This window comes from Terrapene carolina, unplaced genomic scaffold (assembly GCF_002925995.2).
Source record: "Terrapene carolina triunguis isolate 2854851 unplaced genomic scaffold, T_m_triunguis-2.0 Scaffold62, whole genome shotgun sequence".
NCBI classification, from domain to species: Eukaryota; Metazoa; Chordata; order Testudines; family Emydidae; genus Terrapene; species Terrapene triunguis.
Genome location: NW_020664413.1, coordinates 29,301,964 through 29,321,653, shown reverse-complemented (window position 1 = coordinate 29,321,653; position 19,690 = coordinate 29,301,964). Strand labels below are relative to the sequence as shown.

Here is a 19,690-nt window from a genome sequence, read left to right as displayed (position 1 = left end):
GCCGCTTCCAGCAGCTCCCATTGGCCTGGAGCAGCGAACCGCAGCCAGTGGGAGCCGCGATCGGCCGGACCTGCGGACGTGGCAGGTAAACAAACCGGCCCGACCCGCCAGGGTCTTTCCCTAAACAAGCGGCGTCCCAAGTTTGGGAAACACTGGCCTAGACCCCTTTGTTAGTTAAGAACTGCACTACCTTGTCAGCTCTTTGAATAATCTCTCTCCTTTAGGATTGTTTTGTTTTGCCAGGAGCCTAGATGCTTGCCAGAGATCTCATTTTTCAGATGGTATTTAGAGTTCTGTGTTAAGTTATGGGAGGAAGAAAATACATGGCTGATGAGCAAGCAACATAGCAGTGAGATACCCATAGGGTTGTTTGCGTGGATTGATTCGTTATTCATGGAGAGGGATCTGTGATGGGTTCGTCTCTATGGTATAGGAAAGGTTCGAGCAGAGAAATTTGGTGATTGGCTGGGAGTAGCTGGTTAGTATGGACTTTGCATCCTGCCCTCAGGGCCGACGAGACGGGGGGGGAAGCTGGTACAAATGACCGGGGCCCGGTGGTCTGGAAGGGGGCCTGGGGCCCGGCTTCCCCCCCCTCTTGTCGGCCCTGTTTAGCCAGTCCGCCCTTGCTGGGGGGCCCAAAAATTTTTTTTCATCGGGGCCTGAACCTGCTCTCGGCAGCCCTGCCTGCCCTGGAATTCTAGTTTGGGCATCCTGCTGCAACACCAGCACCTGATAACCATCTTAGGGCTCATCTACACATCTAAGCTGTTCTGCTTTAACTACATCTGTAGTTAAAGCAGAACACCTATAAACTATACTCATTCCAGTATAGTTTATTCCTGTACAGGAAGGCAAATAAACTGTATCAGTGTACTACATCTTTATACTGGAATAATTCTGTCCACACTGAGGATTGTACAGGTATAACTAATCTTTAAATATTTTGGTTAGGACTGTGATTTTTTTTTTTACTAGTACAAAAAGGGTGTGTAGATGAAGCCTTAGTGTGGCTAGAAGGTTGAACAAAGCTGCTGCATAATGGAGAGGTAGAGAGCTGACTCAGTGGGCATGGGCATGGATGAGTGCTAGATGGCTGCGTCTTAAAACCAAGATAATGTTAGTAAGTTGACGGAAGCAATTAGAGGAGTTTGTGAAACTAAAATTGGCACCTTTGATTGAGAGACTGACTGCCATTTCTAGCATAGGTGGACAACTTAGACTGGGCTCTGCCTGAATGCCCAGACAGCATCTGTGGCCAACAACCCACTGCATCTGATAAAAAGGGACCTTTTGTCATTGATGCATATTATGCCACAATTATCTATGCTTTTGTCATCTCAAGATTAGATTCCTGTAGTGCTTTCTACATAAGAGTACACCTTAAGGCCACTCAAACTGAAGCTTGTACAGAATGCCGTGGCTGCTTAAGCACATTTTAGGTCAGGAGTACACTAAACCAGTGTTCTCAGATGAGCCCTGGCAGCAAATAGGCTCCTGTATAAAATTCAGTGTGTAGGTGTTAACCTACAAAACTAGATCTCAAATGATTTAGGACTATTTGAGAGACTGTCTCTTCCTGCCACAGTTGCAATCAACAGAAATATTCAAGCTGGAGTTCCCTCACTAGACAAAATAGAGCTGCTGATCTAGTATTCTCCATTAAGGTCTTCCCTTTTGCTTGCTCTCCTCTTGGTCCTTCAGAGCCTAGATTTGCTATGCTTTCAGGCAAAATGCAGAGCCCATCTTTTCGCTCAGACTTCTGTGGGGGAGGTGGGATCTGGTTTGGAATATGAGAGTTTATTTTATATTTAGCTGTCAAGGTGGGATGAGTAATTTTGTTTACATTGTATTTTTAATTTGACTGTTTAAGTTCTTATGACACCCATCACTGTAGTTTGACTGACTATACTGACAGTGTATTTGTCTTCACAATAACCCTGTGAAATGGATGTATTACTTCTGGAACAGGCACGTGATGGAAGCCTATAGAGGCTTTTAGAAATTTAAATAAATATTTTTCTGACTTTGAATACTTCTATTCTTTTTGTTCAATGCAAGTGTCTATTTCATGATAACAGCAAAGAAGATTGAAGAGCATAAATCAAGGAGTACTGAGGAAGGTCAAACTTGATCAACAGGCCTTAGCTGTTTTCTGTTTGGTGTGACTGTGTAACATCAAATGTACAAAACTATTGGGCCTGAATCTACACTGTCTTTTAACTTGTGTCGTCATACCTGTGCAAAATGGGTATAAAACTAACTCTCAGCCATATGGTTAGTGGTCTGTGTGCTATGCTACAGTTGTGATTCAAATTTCAATTCAAATTTGAATAGTATTGACTGTTTGTTTGCAGTGATAATGGAACTTATTTGTAGAATTTTAATCTTCTAGAACAAAGATGTGACTTCCCAATGGCTTTTGATGGTTTTGCTATGCAGAGTATAGTCATTAAGGAACATAATAGCTATAAACATCAGATATATTTCAGTACATGCTTTAAAAATGTACTGAACTAGGCATCTTGGTTCCCTCATTTATTCTACTACAGAACATCATGTGCAAGATCTATCATAGTGTCTACAAATTCTTAACTGAGGTCAAAGTGAATTACAAGTAGTATATTATAGTTTGTATTATATGTTAAATGTCAAGTTTCCCAATGGACCCCTACAGACAACTATATACAAGAAGCCCACGTATCACCACACTTACCTTCATAAATCCTGTAACCACCCCAAACACACCAAGAAATGTGTTACCTCCAGCCAGGCACTCAGATACCACAGAATATGCTGTGTGGAAAATGTCTAGAATACACACCTTAACAGACTCAAAACCACCTTCACCAAACAAGGACTCTCCACCAAAGAAGTAGAACGGGCCACCCAAATACCCGAGAGAACTTGCTTCAACACAGAAATAAAACCCCCTCTGACCACACACCCCTAGTTGTCACCTACCAATCCACACTCGAACCCATACAGGGTATCATCAAACAACTACAACCCATAGTCGATGGGGACCCCATCATGAAAAATCTTTTCTGAACCCCCTATTCTGGCCTTCAAATAACCCTCCAACCTCCTCCATCAGACCAGGATACACCCATACAAAGTGGCACCAGACCCTGCCAGAACAGATGCAAAACCTGCAGACATATCTTCACTGCTACAATGATCAATGGTCCACACAACACACGTGTCAAGATCCCTTGGTCCTACACATGCCTATCACAACATTTGGTGTACCTCATCCAGTGCACTAAATGCCCCAATAGCAACTGTGGGTGAAACCATACAATCAATACACTCTCAAATGAACTCACACAGGAAAATGATAAAAGACAAAAACACCATGTCACCTGTGTGTGAACACTTTTCACAAAGTGATCACTCTATATCTGACCTCTCAGTACTCATCCTTTAAGGATACCTGCACCACACTTCCAAAAGATGAGCCTGGGAGGTTAAATTCATAACTTTGCTAGATACTCAAAATCATGGACTGAATAGAGACACTGGATTTGTGGCTTATTACAATAATCTGTAACCCACTAACCACCTCGCCTCAGCTGCTTTCCCCACTCCCTCCTCCCCCTTCCTTTCCTCCCTGTGACTGGGGGGTGTTAATGGGCCTCTTCACCTTGAATATTCCCTTCAAATGTGTTAACTACTTATGCTAAACAATCTGTTCCACCTTGTATTTAGTAGGGAGTTAGTTTCTGAGACCTGAAGAAGAGCTCTGTGTAAGCTCGAAAGTTTGTCTCTCTCACTAACAGAAGTTGGTCCAATAAATGATATTACCTCATCCCCTTGTCTCCTTAATATCCTGGTACCAACATGGCTACAACAACAGTGCATATAAGTTTCCTACAAAGCCTTCTACTCCTATTCTATTCCTGAGATGATTTTAATAATGCTAATAAGTTTTGAAAAGCATTATTTACATAATTGGTGACAATCCTGGAATCTTATCTTTGTGACACTCTGAAGCCTAGAATGTCTGTCAGTGTGAAGCAATGGAAACATCTATGAGCATGGTTGAGAGTTTTTTTTCTGTTCAGAATATCAGCAAATTCAATCATCACTGGGATTCACAGTCCATTAACATCAAGTTCTTAATTTATCAGCCATTTTGATTTTACAAAATATATCCAAGCAACAGCAAGTCATGTATCTATGCCATGATTGGTTGAGTTATCTCTGACCTATCACTACTCCTACTCTACAGCTAACTTGCATGCAACAGTTTCATTGGTTGTATGAGGAAGGCTGAACAGATGGCGGATTACTTGGCCCAAATGCTGCACCCAGCGGCGCCGACTTTCTAATCTGCCGGGGGTGTGCTCAACCCCCCCCAGCTCTGCCTCAGGCCATGCCCCCACTCCACCCCTTCCCACCCCATCTCTTCTTTCCCCCTCTCCTGAGCATGCCTGGCCCTCACTCCTCCCCTCCCTACCCCCCCAGCACCTCTGGCACGCCGCAGAACAGCTGATTGTGGCAGGCAGGACGGGGAGCGGAGGGGAGCTGGCTGCCGGTGGGTGCTCAGCACCCACCATTTTTTCCCCAGGGGTGCTCCAGCCCTGGAGCACTCATGGAGTCGGTGCCTGTGACTGCACCTATGCAACAGCACTGGCTTTCAGCTATTAGTACGTGTATAATGAGTGGATGACTTCATGTTTGACTGCATTTTTCTGAGTAACATAGATCTACCATGGAGTGGCTGCTTTTTCTATTTCTTCTAATGTCATCAATATAATATAAAAGGGATTTTGCTAATGTTTCACAAAGTGATACATGAAGTCTGTCCTAAAACAAAAGATGAACCCTTATAATTTATTATCTGGTTAAAAGGTAGCTTCAACAATATGACACTAGCTTTCCTGTCCCAGCGTACAAACAAAATAAGAACATTACAATTTCTTAGCTAAATTGGTTTTTAGACTATCAAAACTTTTATTTCTCAACAGATGTAAGAAACATGAATGGAAGGGACCTTCGAACGTTCATTACAACTCACAGGACTAGTGACATAGGTATATCTATTTGAGTTTTTATTCCAGTTTAACTGTTCTATCACAGTCTACAATATAACAATATTTATAAGCTACTGTGTACAATTACATACAATTATGAATGGCACTATAACATTCTGACATTTGGTATTAAAAAAACCTCCTTTATGATAGAAGGTATCATCTGGGGTCATTTTGGAAGCCACTGGGCTTTTTTCTTTCGCATTTTATTTATTGTGCTCCTTTGCCAACTGTAATATGTAAATGTCATAAGATCTGGTTTGTTACTAGGTAAATGTTGTTCATAAAATTATTTGTATTACCTTAGCACCTAGAAGCTAGGTACTAAGGTACAAACACAGAACAAAAAGAAGGTCTCTGCCCCCCAAAAGCTAAGTATAAGGGACAACAGATGGATACTGATAGGGGAGTACTAGAAAACAATGGGAAAATGTTGGTCAGTGTAGTAGGCAGAGGTCTCAGATTACTACTGGCCTAACTATTGTCAAGTTTTTTGTAGGCATCACAGCAAAGGAGAGCATTAAAGAGGATAATGAGGTAGCTTTGCTGATGTTTACATTAGCATTTTATGTGGTGTTCCTTTGCAACACATACCTCAATATTGGAAGCATCACCCCATGTCATTTTATTTTTAATAATCTATCAGAAGGTATGTTGACACCAAAACATAATAGCAAGCTTTGCTAAATAAGGTAACCTAATGGGATGGGCCTTTTCTTTCCAATCCGTCCTGCACTGAAATCTTGTGTAGGCAGATCCCATTGACTTGAAGGAGTGAATTTTTGAAGCATGATTAAAAGAAGAGGGTGGAGACTGGGTTTAGAAGGGGGTTCCAGGCATAGGCTACATGAAAGAAGGCACAAAGAAAGGTGTAGAAGAAGGACATGAATAACAAGCTTCTGAGGGTGAGCAACAAGGATGTGTAGACTGAAAGGAAATGCGTGTAGAAATATTAAAAGGGAATAAGTTGTGGAGAGCTAGGAAAAGATTACTTCAGTCTCCACCACTGTCATTTCTTGAGCACATGAAAAAAATATATTTAGAAAGAAAATTTCCAGGATGATGGAGGCTTATTACCTGGGGATGGCATACAGTATTACTGCCTTTACCAAACATTGGTAATGGAACAAATATTTTTCAGGTGTTTAATGTAGATACTGCTAAGTAATTATTTCATGGTTGACAGAAGCATATGTACCTTTATATGTTTACTTAGTGGTCTCTTTTAATGTATCTTTCTGTGTGAAATGGATGACTGTTAAAGTTCAAGTTCAAAAAAATGAGTGTAGTCTCTCCCATTTCCCCCTGTCCCCTTTCTTTATCCTCTCCCTTTTCTGCCTGTCTGTTAAGTCTCTCCATGGACTCACTTTCTGTTCTTATTCATCTGATACTCCACATTCATTATTGCCTCCTCTGCTATTTTTTCCCTTTTTACTTGCCCTCTCACACTGTCCTCATCCCAGATACCCTCTCTCTCACTTAGATTGTTTAGGTGTGAGAGAGGTGAGAGACTGAAGGGAGGGTATTATTCCATTGAAGTTGAGTTGTACCAAGGATGTGTTTTTGCCATCAGTGTCTAAAACTGATTAGCAATACCACAAAGCAACGGGCAGTGGCTGGGATTTTCAAAGGAGCCTCAGGAAGTTGGATGCCTAATTCCCTTAAGCTTCCACTCCCATAGGCTCATTTGAAAATCCCAGTCAATGTGTCTTGTATCTACCTGCTTTTCTGGATCTTTTAAACAGTGACTGTAGGAATCCAGAAGTCAGATGTTAAAACCTATGTTGCATGCAGTAGGAACTAATTATGTTGTCCTTGAAGTCTGATGGCTTCCCAGATATTCAAAGAAAGTAAATTTATTCCCCCCTCTCCCCAAGTCTACATAATTCAGAATGATGAATTAAATATAGTGGGAAATGTTTTCTGTTCTTGTATTGGAAAATCAGTCTGATATATAGCTGAAATAACTCGGTTTCTATAATTCATTCCATTCATATGTAAATAGAACTATTCACCTGACATCTTAGAAGTGATACTGATTCCTTAATTCAGAGTTCATGATAAATATGTCTGAGTAGTTATGAACCAGGAATAACTAAAAGTACATTGTAGCCTGTGTTTTTCTATTATTTTATTAGAATTTACTAAAATTCCAGCAAACCCAATTTAAATTGAATATTATTTATTTATCTGCATTCCAGTAGAGCTTAGGAACTGTAGTCATGAACCAGAACTCATTGTGCTCCTTATGTTAATTTTTGGTGTTGATTGCCAATATCATTGACAAATTGTGAAACTGTTTGATATCATTTTTACCAGTTTAGAGCTCAGTTTATTTCAGTAGTTACTCCTTATTTGACACTAAAGTGGAATGAAAATCAGATCCACTGAACACAAATTACTTTTAATGTGTAACTATTTTCCTAATATTTTCTTAGCAAAATCATATGTTTTAAGTACAATACTCTCAATCATCCTGTGAATTAAGCTTTAATTTTGTGTCCAACATTTAAAAAATGTTTCTACACAATTTGAAATGACTTTTTTATGTTAAAAATAGATAATCTGGTTGTTCGTATGAAAAATGGTCTTTTCAGCCAGAAGTATAAACCTGTTGACTATAAACAACTACATGCACTTACTGAAGAAAAGAAAAAAGCATCTGCTAATATACAATTAAAGGTAAGCTGTTTTTTATTCCTAGTAGAATTCATTTTTTCTGTATAATAATCTTCTCATAGCTGCTTCAGTTTGTTATTTGTATTGTGGTCTGCTTAGAGGCCTGTATCAGGGACTGGGCCCATTGTTAAGCACCTTACATATGTATAATGAAAAGAAGGTCCCTGCCCCAAGAAGCTTACAGTCTAAGTATATGACAAGGGACAACAAATGCATGGGAGGAGGAGAAAGGTAACAGTGTGTTATTATGATTAGTGCAATAAACAGTGGTCACAGCACTCTGAATTTGAAGGAGGACAATATGCTGATTTTCTTTTTATGAGGAGCTTCCCCATGTATAGAGGTCTGCATGGAAGAAAATGCAAAGAAGGGGTATTAAGGAAAGTTGGACTGATGGGTAATAAAGGCTAGTATCCTTGGCAGAGCAGAGGTGAGGGCTGACAACTTGATATCTAATGAGAAATGTTCAGTAGATTCAAATCATGAAAGGTCTTAAAAGTGAAGACAAGTGCCTGTGTTTGTCATAAAAAGGAGAAGCTCCTGGAGAAGTACCTGTATTAGTGGTGGAAAATGAGGCGCTCATGGACAGATGCAAAAAGAGAGATGGAGATAACATAGTCAATGTCATGAACCAAATAGATGAGAATTACAAAAGTGTTTTAAGTCATTTTAAGAGCAAGATGTCATTTGTAGGAAGGCCAGAAAAGAGGCAGTGACTTCATATCTTAACTACTGCAATGAGGACCTGGGCCTGAGTTTTAGCTTTGGGATGAAGAGTAAATATGAGAGATGCTGTAGTGTAGGAAGAAGTGGCAAGAGTTAGACATGACCTGGATCTGTCTAATTCCAGAATAGGCACACACATGTTATGGTGATGGGGGATATATAATATAGGTAAAATGTAGGGTGGGGGCAGAGTCTTAGTGAAATATTTTACGGACTTCTTGAATAGAAATATTGTAAACTGAACATTCACTACATGTTAATATATGCTTTACTTAACAAGTAAGTGGGTAAGTGGTTTCTAACAATTTGAAAACAGTATTAGCTGCAATTAAACAAGGTTCATATATAAGTAAGTAGCAATATCTTGCTTTAAGACATCTCTAGACAGACAGGGAAAGCTGGCTAGTATAAAAACCATTAAAGAGAGAAAAAGAGTTAAACAAAAAATACTGGACATCAATATCAGAGCAGGTTTCCCCCCCCAAAAACCTAAAGAAGGTGTTGGTATCCTGCGTTTGTGTGTGTGTGGTCTTTTCTTTTCTTTTCTTTTCTTTTCTTTCCCTTCCCATACCTTTTCCTGAAAACTTTCCTCATCTGTACCTTAATGTAATATTAACATCAATAATTTAATGTACAGCTCTACTCTGAAGAATGACTTTGTAAAAATGGTACTTAATTCTCCCAAAGCTGTATTAGAGAGGAAATGAACTTTTCACAAAAATAAGTTATTGCTCTGAATACATAGGATGCAGATCTGCTGATCAAGATGTCAATTTTTTCAATCACCTTTCAGAGTAGAACCACACTTTAAGCCCTGCACTATATATTTCTACATTTCTCCCATTTTGGAGGTGCATATTAAGACTATATTTTGGCTTTCTTCCAACATTCCCTAAAATCTTACAGAGGAAACTCAGGAGATTTTGGTGAATTAGCCCCAAAAGACTACAAGAACAGCTGAGTTTAAAAATAGTGGCTAAATTAAGTTCTAATCCCACTGTTTAGTTACAGTATGGTTTGTTCTGGCTTGTGTTGATGGGTCAGAATCGTCTTATAAAGAGGATAAAAATGTAGCTGAGTCCCTAGACCTCTACCTCGAATAAAGCACTTCTTTCAAACCTACTTGAAAAGTGGTTTGGTCTTTTCTACAAAGGTTCAATTAAACCATATTATATCACTGGAAAGCCACAATAAATCTTAAACGTTATATTTGGTTTCATAAGGTTGCTGAGACATGGAAATTGTCTTGCACTGTATTGTGGTTAATTTTGCATGGTTTTTTTGTACTCAAGTAATTTAAGGAGATTCATGAGATATCAAGGATGTCCAGACATAGTTTGATTTTTAGCTTGCAAAGAACTTGGCATAAAAGGAAAAACTGTGCTTTCTCTGAGGAAAAGAAAATATACCAGACTCCATAATGTTTTTTAAAAATCACATTTTAAGAAAATAACTTTTAATCCTGGAGAGAGGATGTGGATATTCTGGAAGATTCCTGCCTGCCATTCAGGAGAATGTGCTGCTAGTTCTATATGGCTTCCTTCTTTCCTTTGCAGTTGCTAATAGATTCTTCAGCACGAATATAAAGGTCAGGTACAGAAAAACGCAGAAGTAATAATTCCTTGTAAAAGTAGGGCTTTTCTTGGTTTATGGCAGTTTTTACTGATTATTGGTAGGTAATAAAGGTAATAAAATTAAATTTCAAAAGAAACTGACATCAATCATTTACTGTAATAGTTTCTTTTGGGTTAGGACTATCGTTACATAGAGCACAAAAGAAAACTAAATCATTATGAACAGGACAGTACGTCCCTGGGTTTCATCCCTCCTAATGTGGCCTGATCATTGTCAGCCCAAACTTCACCCATTACTCTGCATAAATCCCAATCTCATGGAAGGCCTTCCATAGAGCTCTTGGGAAGGGCAGGGGAGATGCCGTGCTGCAGAAGCAGCTGATTCCCAACTTCTATGTGGGAGGGATGTGCCCGCGTGAGTGGATCTTGTTTGGCAAACGCAAGTCCTGATTCTGAGTCTTTATTTGAGTAAACCTCCCAAAGAAGTCAATGGGAAATTTTGTCTAAGGATTGCAGGATCAGACCCAAAGTCCTGTTTAGAAGATTAAGGAGTTCTTGTAGATTGCAATTCAGAATTTCAGTGAACAGCACTTAATAAATGTAATACGTTACTTAGCAAAGTAACCTTAGCAGGGCCAGCTCTGGCTTTTTTGCCGCCCCAAGCAAAAAAAACAAAACAACCCGTGCGGGGCGGCCGGAGCCAGGGTGCCAGGGGCAGCGGAATGCGTGCCCCAGCTTCCGGGGGGGAGGGGGAGGGAGCGGGGGGAGAGAGAAAAGGGGGGCAGCCAGGGCTTCCTTCAGCCGGGGCACTCACCACTTGGCCCCTCCCGCCTCACCACCTGCCGGGAGGGCTCCACGCCGCTCCGGTCGGCGGGGAAGGAAGGACGCGGGCTGCCCTGCCGGGCTTGCTGAAGACCTGGCACTGGTTGGGGCAGACGGCGCGTGCAGCCCGCTCCCAGCAGGGCGCTCCTCTCCTCTGCGCTGCCGCCCCCTACAGGGTGGCCGGAGCGGCGAACCAAAAAAAAAAAAGAAAGGAAAAAAAAGGGCGTCCGTGCCACCCTAGGATTGGACGGAATGCCGCCCCTTAGAATCTGCCGCCCCAAGCACGAGCTTGCTCGGCTGGTGCCTGGAGCTGGCCCTGAACCTTAGGTTTTTATGTGGTATGTTCTATTTTTGCTTTATGCATTTTAGTTATCTTTTGCTGATGTTATTTGTTAAACCTTAATCAGAATATATGCAGTATTGTCTGTTGGGCCTCAGGACAAAGAAAGGAATCTTGCAAAAAGAAGTTGTGAGCAAAGAGGTGACATTGAATGAGAGCAGGAATACTTGTCTCCTTTATAGTATAGTTTCCTTTAATGGTACGGGTATAATTTATCAAAAGAGTTGGCAGATATTATTACTTCATGAGCTGGTAGCATAGAATTCTGTTGAGCTCATTCAAACTTAAAACTAAATTTTAGTCTTATGTCTTTTGGTATTTCATTTTTCACAAGTCTCTTCCAGTCAAGTAGGCGGTAAAACTGTACATTGAAACCTGCACAATATCAAAAAGGTGTTCCCCTATGTTGCTTTTTTTGTTAAGGGCTATGAATGTTTAACTCATGGTCTCCCAGCTCTCAGCTCAGCATACCTTTTCCTTACTTGATAGGGGGGTCTCTTTTTTCCCCTCTTTGGGTCTGTCAGAGGAGTAGTGGTTGGGGCTCCCAGAGGAAAGGAGCTCCAGTGATGGTAGCTCACAAGACTGTCAAAGTTGTCTGACTTTGACAAAGGGGCCTTTGCTTTGAGCAGCCATGGCTGGAACAGTGGAACAGATTTGTTGTTTGACAAGCTGACCCTGGCCCTCAGAATGTGGGCACTGTTGTGCTGGAGTGAAGGAGGATAATAACAGACACACTGAGGCTCCCTTTCCACTATAATTTGCTTCTCCTGGTCCTCTGTACTCTGCTGTTTCCCTTTCCTCCATATCCCACAGCATAGAGAAGCTGAGGGAAATTTTGTCTCCCATTCCATCCAAAACCTCCCTACTCTTGCTGTATTCAATCCTCCCCTCTTCCCCCCCCCCCCCCCAAGAAAACTCCATACACAAAAACTTTATTTAAAGGGGATTAATTAGTTGGTTAAATTTGACATCCACTCCCAAGACAAATCATTAAAAGCAAGGAAATTTGGGGACAAATTAGGGGACACTTCTTAACTATACCCTAATCCCCACTCAGGACATTTCTTTTGACAGCGACAGGCTCTGCACCTTCACAATGAACTTCCTTCTTCCTCCAACAGATGAGGGAAATCACAGCATGTTTATTTACTTCACCTTTGTCACAGATCCTAGTGAGTGCCCCTTCCTGGCTACGCATTAGAACTGCTGTGAGGGAAATCCAAGCCCCAGGATGTTTCAAGCCCCAAACTCAGGGTCCAGCCCGGAGCCTCACTGCCCAGCACTGAATTTATTGGAATTTTGTACAAGTCACTGAGGTCTTTGTAAAATCATGGAATCCATGACCTCTGTGACAGAGTTGTAGCCTTAATTATAGTGGATCACAAACTGAATATGACCGAACAATGTTATGTAGTTACAAAAAAGACAAATATCATTCTGGGATGTATTAATAGGAATCATATGTAAGACATGGAAGGTAATTATTCCATTCTATTTGGCACTGGAAATGTGTCATCTGGAATACTGTGTCCAGTTTTGGGTGCCATACTTCAAGAAAGATGTGGATAAATTGGAGAGTCCAGAGGAGAGGAACAAAAATGACAAAAGGTTTAGAAAACCTGACCTATGAGGAAAGGTTGAAAGAATTGGACATGTTTAGTATAGAGAAGAGAAGGCTTAGGGGAGAACCTGATAAGTCTTCAAATACATTAAGCACTGTTATAAAAAGGATCGTGATCAATTGTTCTCCATGGCCATAAAGGATAGGACACAGTAGCGTAGCTAGGGGGGAAGTATTCTGCTTAGTTTGCAGCAAGGGGGGATTAGGTTAGACGTTAAGAAAAACTTCCTAATTATAAGAATAGTTTAACTGGAACAGGTTATCTAGGGAGGTTTTAGAATCCCTGTCATTGGAGGTTTATAAGAACAGATTAGACAAACATCTGTTAGGGATGATCTATGTCAGTGGTTCTCAAACTTTTGTATTGGTTACCCCTTTCACACAGCAAGCCTCAGAGTGTGATCCCCCCTTATATATTAAAAACACATTTTTCATATTTAACACTATTCTAAATGCTGTAGGCAAAGCGGGTCTTGGTGGTGGAGGTTGACAGTTTGCAACCCCCACATAATAACCCCCAGTTAAAGCTCCTCGTCTATGTATACTTGGTCCTGCCTCAGTGCAGGGGGCTGGACTAGATGACCTTTCATGGTCCCTTCTCAGCGTACATTTCCATGATTTTTATGTACTTGAAGTATGTTGTGTTGTACTTCATCTTTTATATTATCCGGAGGAGGATGAAGATAGCACTCCTTTATATCATTGTTTATATTAGGTTTGTCTATGTGATGCTTTAGTTTGCATTATAAGGATGTAAATTTTAGTCCATACTAGCACATTGCACACTAACTGGTCTGTGCAGTTCCTGCTGGCACATCTAAAAGTTCCCTAGTACATGTTAATTGTTTGAAATGGGAGTCCATTCATGTGCACTAGGGAACTTTTAGTGCCTGCCAGCAGGGTTTACACAGGCCAGTTAGCGTGCAATACTAGTGTGCTAGTGTGGACTAAAATGTACACCCTTCAGGTGCAGACAAAAGCACTGTGTAGACAAGACTTGTGTGTACTAATTAGGGCAGTTCTCATTAGTAAGCCTTCATTTGGGCCAGATTGTGAAGCCCTTTTTCATGTTAGTAATCACTCATAAGTAGCCCCTGTGACAGGTTCAGTCACAGAGACCCCCTTGGCACTGTCACCTGATGTGCTGGAATTACTTCTGAGCCCGTTTTCCCTGATGGTTTGGGACTTCAGAACCCTTCCTTGTTGAGCCAGACACGCTAGTCTGCCACAACACAGACCTAGGTCTGAACCCCCCCCCCCCCCCCCGCCTCCGTACCCCAAAGCTGCAGGCTTTAACTGAAAATCACTCAGCAGGTTACCTAGCTCCAGCACCCAGACACCCAGCTCCCTGTGGGATCCAAACCCCAAATAAATCTATTTTACTCTGTATAAAGCTTATACAGGGTAAACTCATAAATTGTCCACCCTCTATAACACCGATAGAGAGATATGCACAGCTGTTTGCTCCCGCAGGTATTAATCACTTACACTGACTCATAGACTCATAGACTTTAAGGTCAGAAGGGACCAATATGGTCATCTAGTCTGACCCTCCGCATGATGCAGGCCACAAAAGCTGACCCCCCCACTTTCCCTTAACTCTGCTGTTGAAGTCTCCAGATCGTGATCTAAAGACTTCAAGTCGCAGAGGATTTTCCTGGGTTGGTTAATAAACAAAAGCGATTTTATTAAGTATAAAAGTAGAATTTAAGTGGTTTCAAGTAATAACAGACAGAACAAAGTAAGTTACCAAGCAAAATAAAAGAAAACACGCAAGTCTAAGCCTAATACATTAAGAAACTGAATACAGGTAAATCTCACAGAGATGTTCCAATAGCTTCTTTCACAGAATAGACTCCTTCCTAGTCTGGGCCCAATCCTTTCCCCGGTACAGTTCTTGTTAGTTCCAGCTCAGGTGGTAACTAGGGGCTTTTTTCATGACTGCAGCCCCCTTTGTTCTCTTCCACCCACTTTTATATCTTTGGCATATGGCAGCAATCCTTTGTCTCTCTCTGGGTTTCCACCTTTCCTTCTAAATGGAAAACCAACAGGTTTAAGATGGATTCCAGTATCATGTGACATGTTCACATGTCCTGTGAGACTTCATTACTCACTGGCTGGCACCCATGTATATAGGAAGGCTTACAAGTAAACAGAGCCATTTACAACCAATTGTCCTGGTCAGTGGGAGCCATCAAGATTCTAAACCACCATTAATGGCCCACACTTTGCATAATTACAATAGGACTTCAGAGTAATACTTCATATTTCTAGCTTCAGATACAAGAATGATACATTCATACAAATAGGATTAACACACTCAGTAGATTATAAGCTTTGTAATGGTACCTTACAAGAGACCTTTTGCATAAAGCATAGTTCAGTTACATTATATTCATACTCATAAGCATATTTCCATAAACATATGGAGTGCAACGTCACAGCCCCATTCACTTCAATAAGATTACATAAATGCTCACAAATGTAAGTAAGAACTCAACAGTCTGGCATTATATGAGGTGAAAGTAATTTGTAGAAAACTAAAAGTGACTCTCTGCTCAAAGATATTTTTAACTCAGCTATGTTTGAAAGACTTAAATATTTGCTAGTTTTTAAAGTGAAAAATATTAGTTTTAAAATAGGGTTTTTACTTTATCACTCGATGGATAAAAAGTTATGCTAGTTAACAAAGGGCAAAATTATCACTTGCCTTATCAGTCCTTGTAGGGACAGAAGAGTTATAAATTGTCTCCTTCCTCCCTTATGTGGACTGCTTGTATCACTGATCCAGTTGTGTGCACTGCGGAGGAGGAAGAGAACAAGCGCCTAGGAGATAGGAGCAATTTCTTAATTTAGATCAAAATGTTGTTTCTCACTAGAGTTGGTTGAAAAGTGGAAATAATTTTTTGTGAAAAAAAATCTGAAAACTTCACTTTTTTGTTCTACATATTTCCAATAGAAATGATTTTTCATTCATCAACATTCTTTGAACATTTTCAGCTAAAAAAAATTATTTTACATTGGCCGGGGGTGGGAGTGTCAACTTCCTTCTTCCCCTTTTTCACTCTCTCTTTCGTCTCCCCTTCCCTTTTTCCATTTTGCCACTGAATAAGGGGAGTGGGAGCAGAAAGATTTAAAGGTGTATGTGGGGGATAATTTTAAAAAAGCACTGACTTTTTTTTGCTTTTCCTTTGTTTAATTTTCATCAAAAAATGGGAAAACTAAAGTAAAGCCTTCATGAAAATTTCCAACGCCATTTTTTATAAGAAAAATTTGTTTAAAATTTTCAATCAGCTCTGTTTCTCACAAAGATGTGCTTGCGGAGGCACATAGGTTCGTGCAACCTAGTATCAACTGTTTATTTGGGGAAGCCATTTTGTAAATATACCAAACTAATTTCAATACTAGTAAGAATTTTTTCTTTTTCCTTTTTCACACAGGTTAAAAGAGTAGAACAAGTTTCAAAAACTAACAAAGAACAAATGCTGCTGAAACAGCACCACCAGATCTGGTGGCAAGAGCATAAACGACTGAGTGAGAACAGGTAATAACTGGGGAATCTTAGAGATTATAAAAGAAATACTTCGATAGCAAAAATGTTGGTATAGACTGCTTGTTTGAAAGAAAAAGTAACTCCTCGCTTAACGTTGTAGTTATGTTTCTGAAAAATGCGACTTTAAGCGAAACGATGTTAAGCGAATCCAATTTCCCCATAAGAATTAATGTAAATAGGGGGGTTAGGTTCCAGGGAAATGTTTTTCACCAGACAAAAAACTATATATTATATAGATATACACACAGTATACATTTTAAACAAACAATTTAATACTATTCACAGCTATGATGATTGTGAAGCTTGGCTGAGGTGGTGAAGTTAGAGGGTGGAAGAGGGAGGGATATTTCCCAGGGAATGCCTTGCTGCTAAATGATGAACTAGCACTCGGCTGAGCCCTCAAGGGCAGGGCCGGCTCTGACTTTTTTGCCGCCCCAGGCAAAAAAGCCTCCGGCCGCCCCCCCCCCTCCCCGAGCGACCGGGGCTCCGAGCGACCGGGGCTCCGCTCTCCCCCCGGCGGCCAGAGCGCAGGGGGCAGGGTGGCGAGAGGGCGGCGAACCCCAGCCGGGGCTCACCGCTCTCCCCCCGGCGGCCTGGGGGAGGACGCCAGGGGGAAGGGCGGCCAGAGCGCCGGGGGGAGGGCGGCGAGCCCGGCCATGGCCCCGCTCTCCCCGGCGGCCGGAGTGCCGCGCCGCCCCCCTCCAGGTGCCGCCCCAAGCATAAGCTTGGTGGGCTGGTGCCTGGAGCCGGCCCTGCTCAAGGGTTAACACAGTGTTGTTAATGTAGCCTCTCACACAAGGTAGCATGAACACGAGAGAGGGGAGACAGCATAGCAGACAGAGACAGACACACACCTTGTGTGTGGGAGAGAGAGGGAGATGCACACTGCCCCTTTAAGTAAGCTGACCCACTCTTAAGTGCATTGTCTTTTTAAGTAGATCAGGAAGTTGAGACAGCAGCTGCTGCCCCAAGCTCTCTCTGTCTTTCTCCATCCGTGTCCCCTCCTTGCTGTATATGGAGAAGGGGTAAGTGGGGTGCAGGAGCAGGGGGGAGGGGAACACCCTGACATTATCCCCCCCCCCTTTCACCCCTGCACAGCAAGCAGGAGTCTCTGGGAGCAGCTCCAAGGCAGAGGGCAGGAGCAGCACATGGCAGTGGGGGGAGGGACAGCTGAGCTGCCGATTGATAGCCTGCTGGGCGGCTGCAGCACAGGGAACTTAGGGGGATCTGATAGGGGGGCTGCCGGTCCACCCTGGTTACAAGCCCCCACCAGCTAGCTGCAACGGGCTGCTCTTTCTGCAAGCAGTGGACAAAGCAGGCGGCTGCCAAACGATGTTAGAAGGGAGCATTGCACAACTTTAAACGAGCATGTTCCCTAATTGATCAGCAACGTAACAACGAAACAACGTTAACCGGGACGACTTTAAGTGAGGAGTTACTGTAATCGAATAGCAGTAGGTGTAGAGTATTTGAAAAGAGTGGGAGATTGTAACTACCCACATCTAAACTGAGTTTACAGATAAGAAGAAGATAGGTAAAGACGGGGAGGTGTTCTGTCTCAGTCACATATTCACAGCCAATTATTTGGCTATCAATCAATATCTGAGCAGCCTAGAACCTATTGGAATATTGACAACTCCCCACCCCGGAGCCTCTAATGTTTAATTCTTTATAAATGGTGACATTCTGTCCTGAAATATGATATGCAACTCACTCCTATTTCAAAAAGAGTGGTATGGTCATTGCTTACATCTGAAGGCATGATTTGGCCCTAATTAATAATGGTGAATAAGCTTCTTGCTGCCACTGCACTGCTAATGTACTTCAGAAGATATTTCTTCATTTTGTTGACATAAAATACGGAAATACCATCAGGTTTTTCCTTGAAATTATATATTTGACTGCCTGCTAGGTTTTATTTTTTCCCCAAAGTGTTTAGATGACATGATGCCTGATTCTGCAAGCACTTTGTATACAAAACTCAAGTAGAAATGGGCCCTTAATGCTTTGAGGGTCTGCATTTATCACCACACTCCGCTGATCAGTAGCAGCACTCCTGTCCAAGGGATGGTAGCTTCCATAGCCAACCTCAGATCAGCTTTTAATCCTGCAAATCTCTTGTAGGAGAGTGTAATTCAAGGTGTCTTTTCCCCCCCCACTCCTGTTGAATGCAAAGGAGACTTATTCTACTCTTCTCTTGTAGAGCAGCCTAAAGTTAAAGTATCCTACTGCTTTTGTAGAATACTTTCATTTTTGCCTAGCAAGGTCACTAGACCTTTGTGACTGAATGACTAGTAGAGGGTCTTATTGTGGATCATAGAGAATCAGTGGGAGGCCCCATGCCATCCTTATGGAGACATCATGCCTACTCTCCCATTTTGTGTCCCCAAGCCTTGCTCCTGTCACTCAGAAACAGTGCAGCCCCAGTGGAGTTGCAGTATCCGGGACCCCTTTGGATGGGGCTGCCTCCAGGGATTGCCATGACAGAGGGGAATCCAAAGGAAAGTGGTCTTTTCTTTGGAATAGGCATGGTGCCAGAGGGCCTGATATGTATCCTATATTCTGCTAATTTGCCTAGTCTCTGCCCCAGCCCACCTAGTTGCCTTCTATACAGAGTCTTCCCCCTATTCAGTTATAACATTAATTGTGTGTAGGGCGGTGGTTGTTTTCTATCTTTGTTTATATGAGTAAGAAATTAAAGTTTTTGCATAAGTTTCAATTATACATTTCAGACATAAAGTGGAAGCAGAAATACAAACTTTCCTTGATGAAGGGAGCCTTGAATGTGAATTTCTTTTGGATATGTGGGACTTGGGTAAGAATTTTCACTTGATTTCTTGATTAATTTAAGTGGGGTTTTTAAAAACAAATGTATTCACCATTTCAGATAAACTACAGAACAATGTAGTAAATATTTGTCTTTTTTGAGAAAGCTTTATGTTTAACTGTCTATAGCACATAAGTTAACAAAGGAACGGGATACATATCAAACAAATACAGTAGATCCCATCTGGCAACTGAGAGAGGATTTGAAATACAGGCTGTCTGAAATGCAGTGCTACTCTTCACAGAAATCTTGCATGGAATATGAGTTCATTCCAATCAAGGTGTTAGAGCAGGTTGGTAACTTCACTTTTACAGTTCGTTGCTGTTTTGAATTTTATAATATTTTCTTTTGCTTATTATTTTTTTGAGGGAGAGAAAAAAAACGTTTCAAAGCCTTTTAAAAGAAGTGTGAAATGTAACCTTAAGATGCATATACTATCGGAAAATGTTGTCGCTATTAATTTTTAAGGCCATGATCAACAACCTCAGTGCACCTGATTATCCTCACACTTA

General features: G+C 41.5%; 1 protein-coding gene across 1 annotated transcript in view; it reads left to right on the top strand.

Moving 5' to 3' along the window:
- The window catches only part of CCDC148 (coiled-coil domain containing 148), a 124,944-nt gene that overhangs the window by 27,803 nt on the left and 77,451 nt on the right, over positions 1-19,690 (top strand). Inside the window, exons 3-7 of the mRNA XM_029910513.1 lie at positions 4,971-5,036; positions 7,597-7,718; positions 16,239-16,342; positions 19,084-19,166; positions 19,307-19,470. Coding sequence (XP_029766373.1) covers positions 4,971-5,036; positions 7,597-7,718; positions 16,239-16,342; positions 19,084-19,166; positions 19,307-19,470 — 539 coding nt within the window. The remainder of the gene's footprint in view (positions 1-4,970; positions 5,037-7,596; positions 7,719-16,238; positions 16,343-19,083; positions 19,167-19,306; positions 19,471-19,690) is intronic.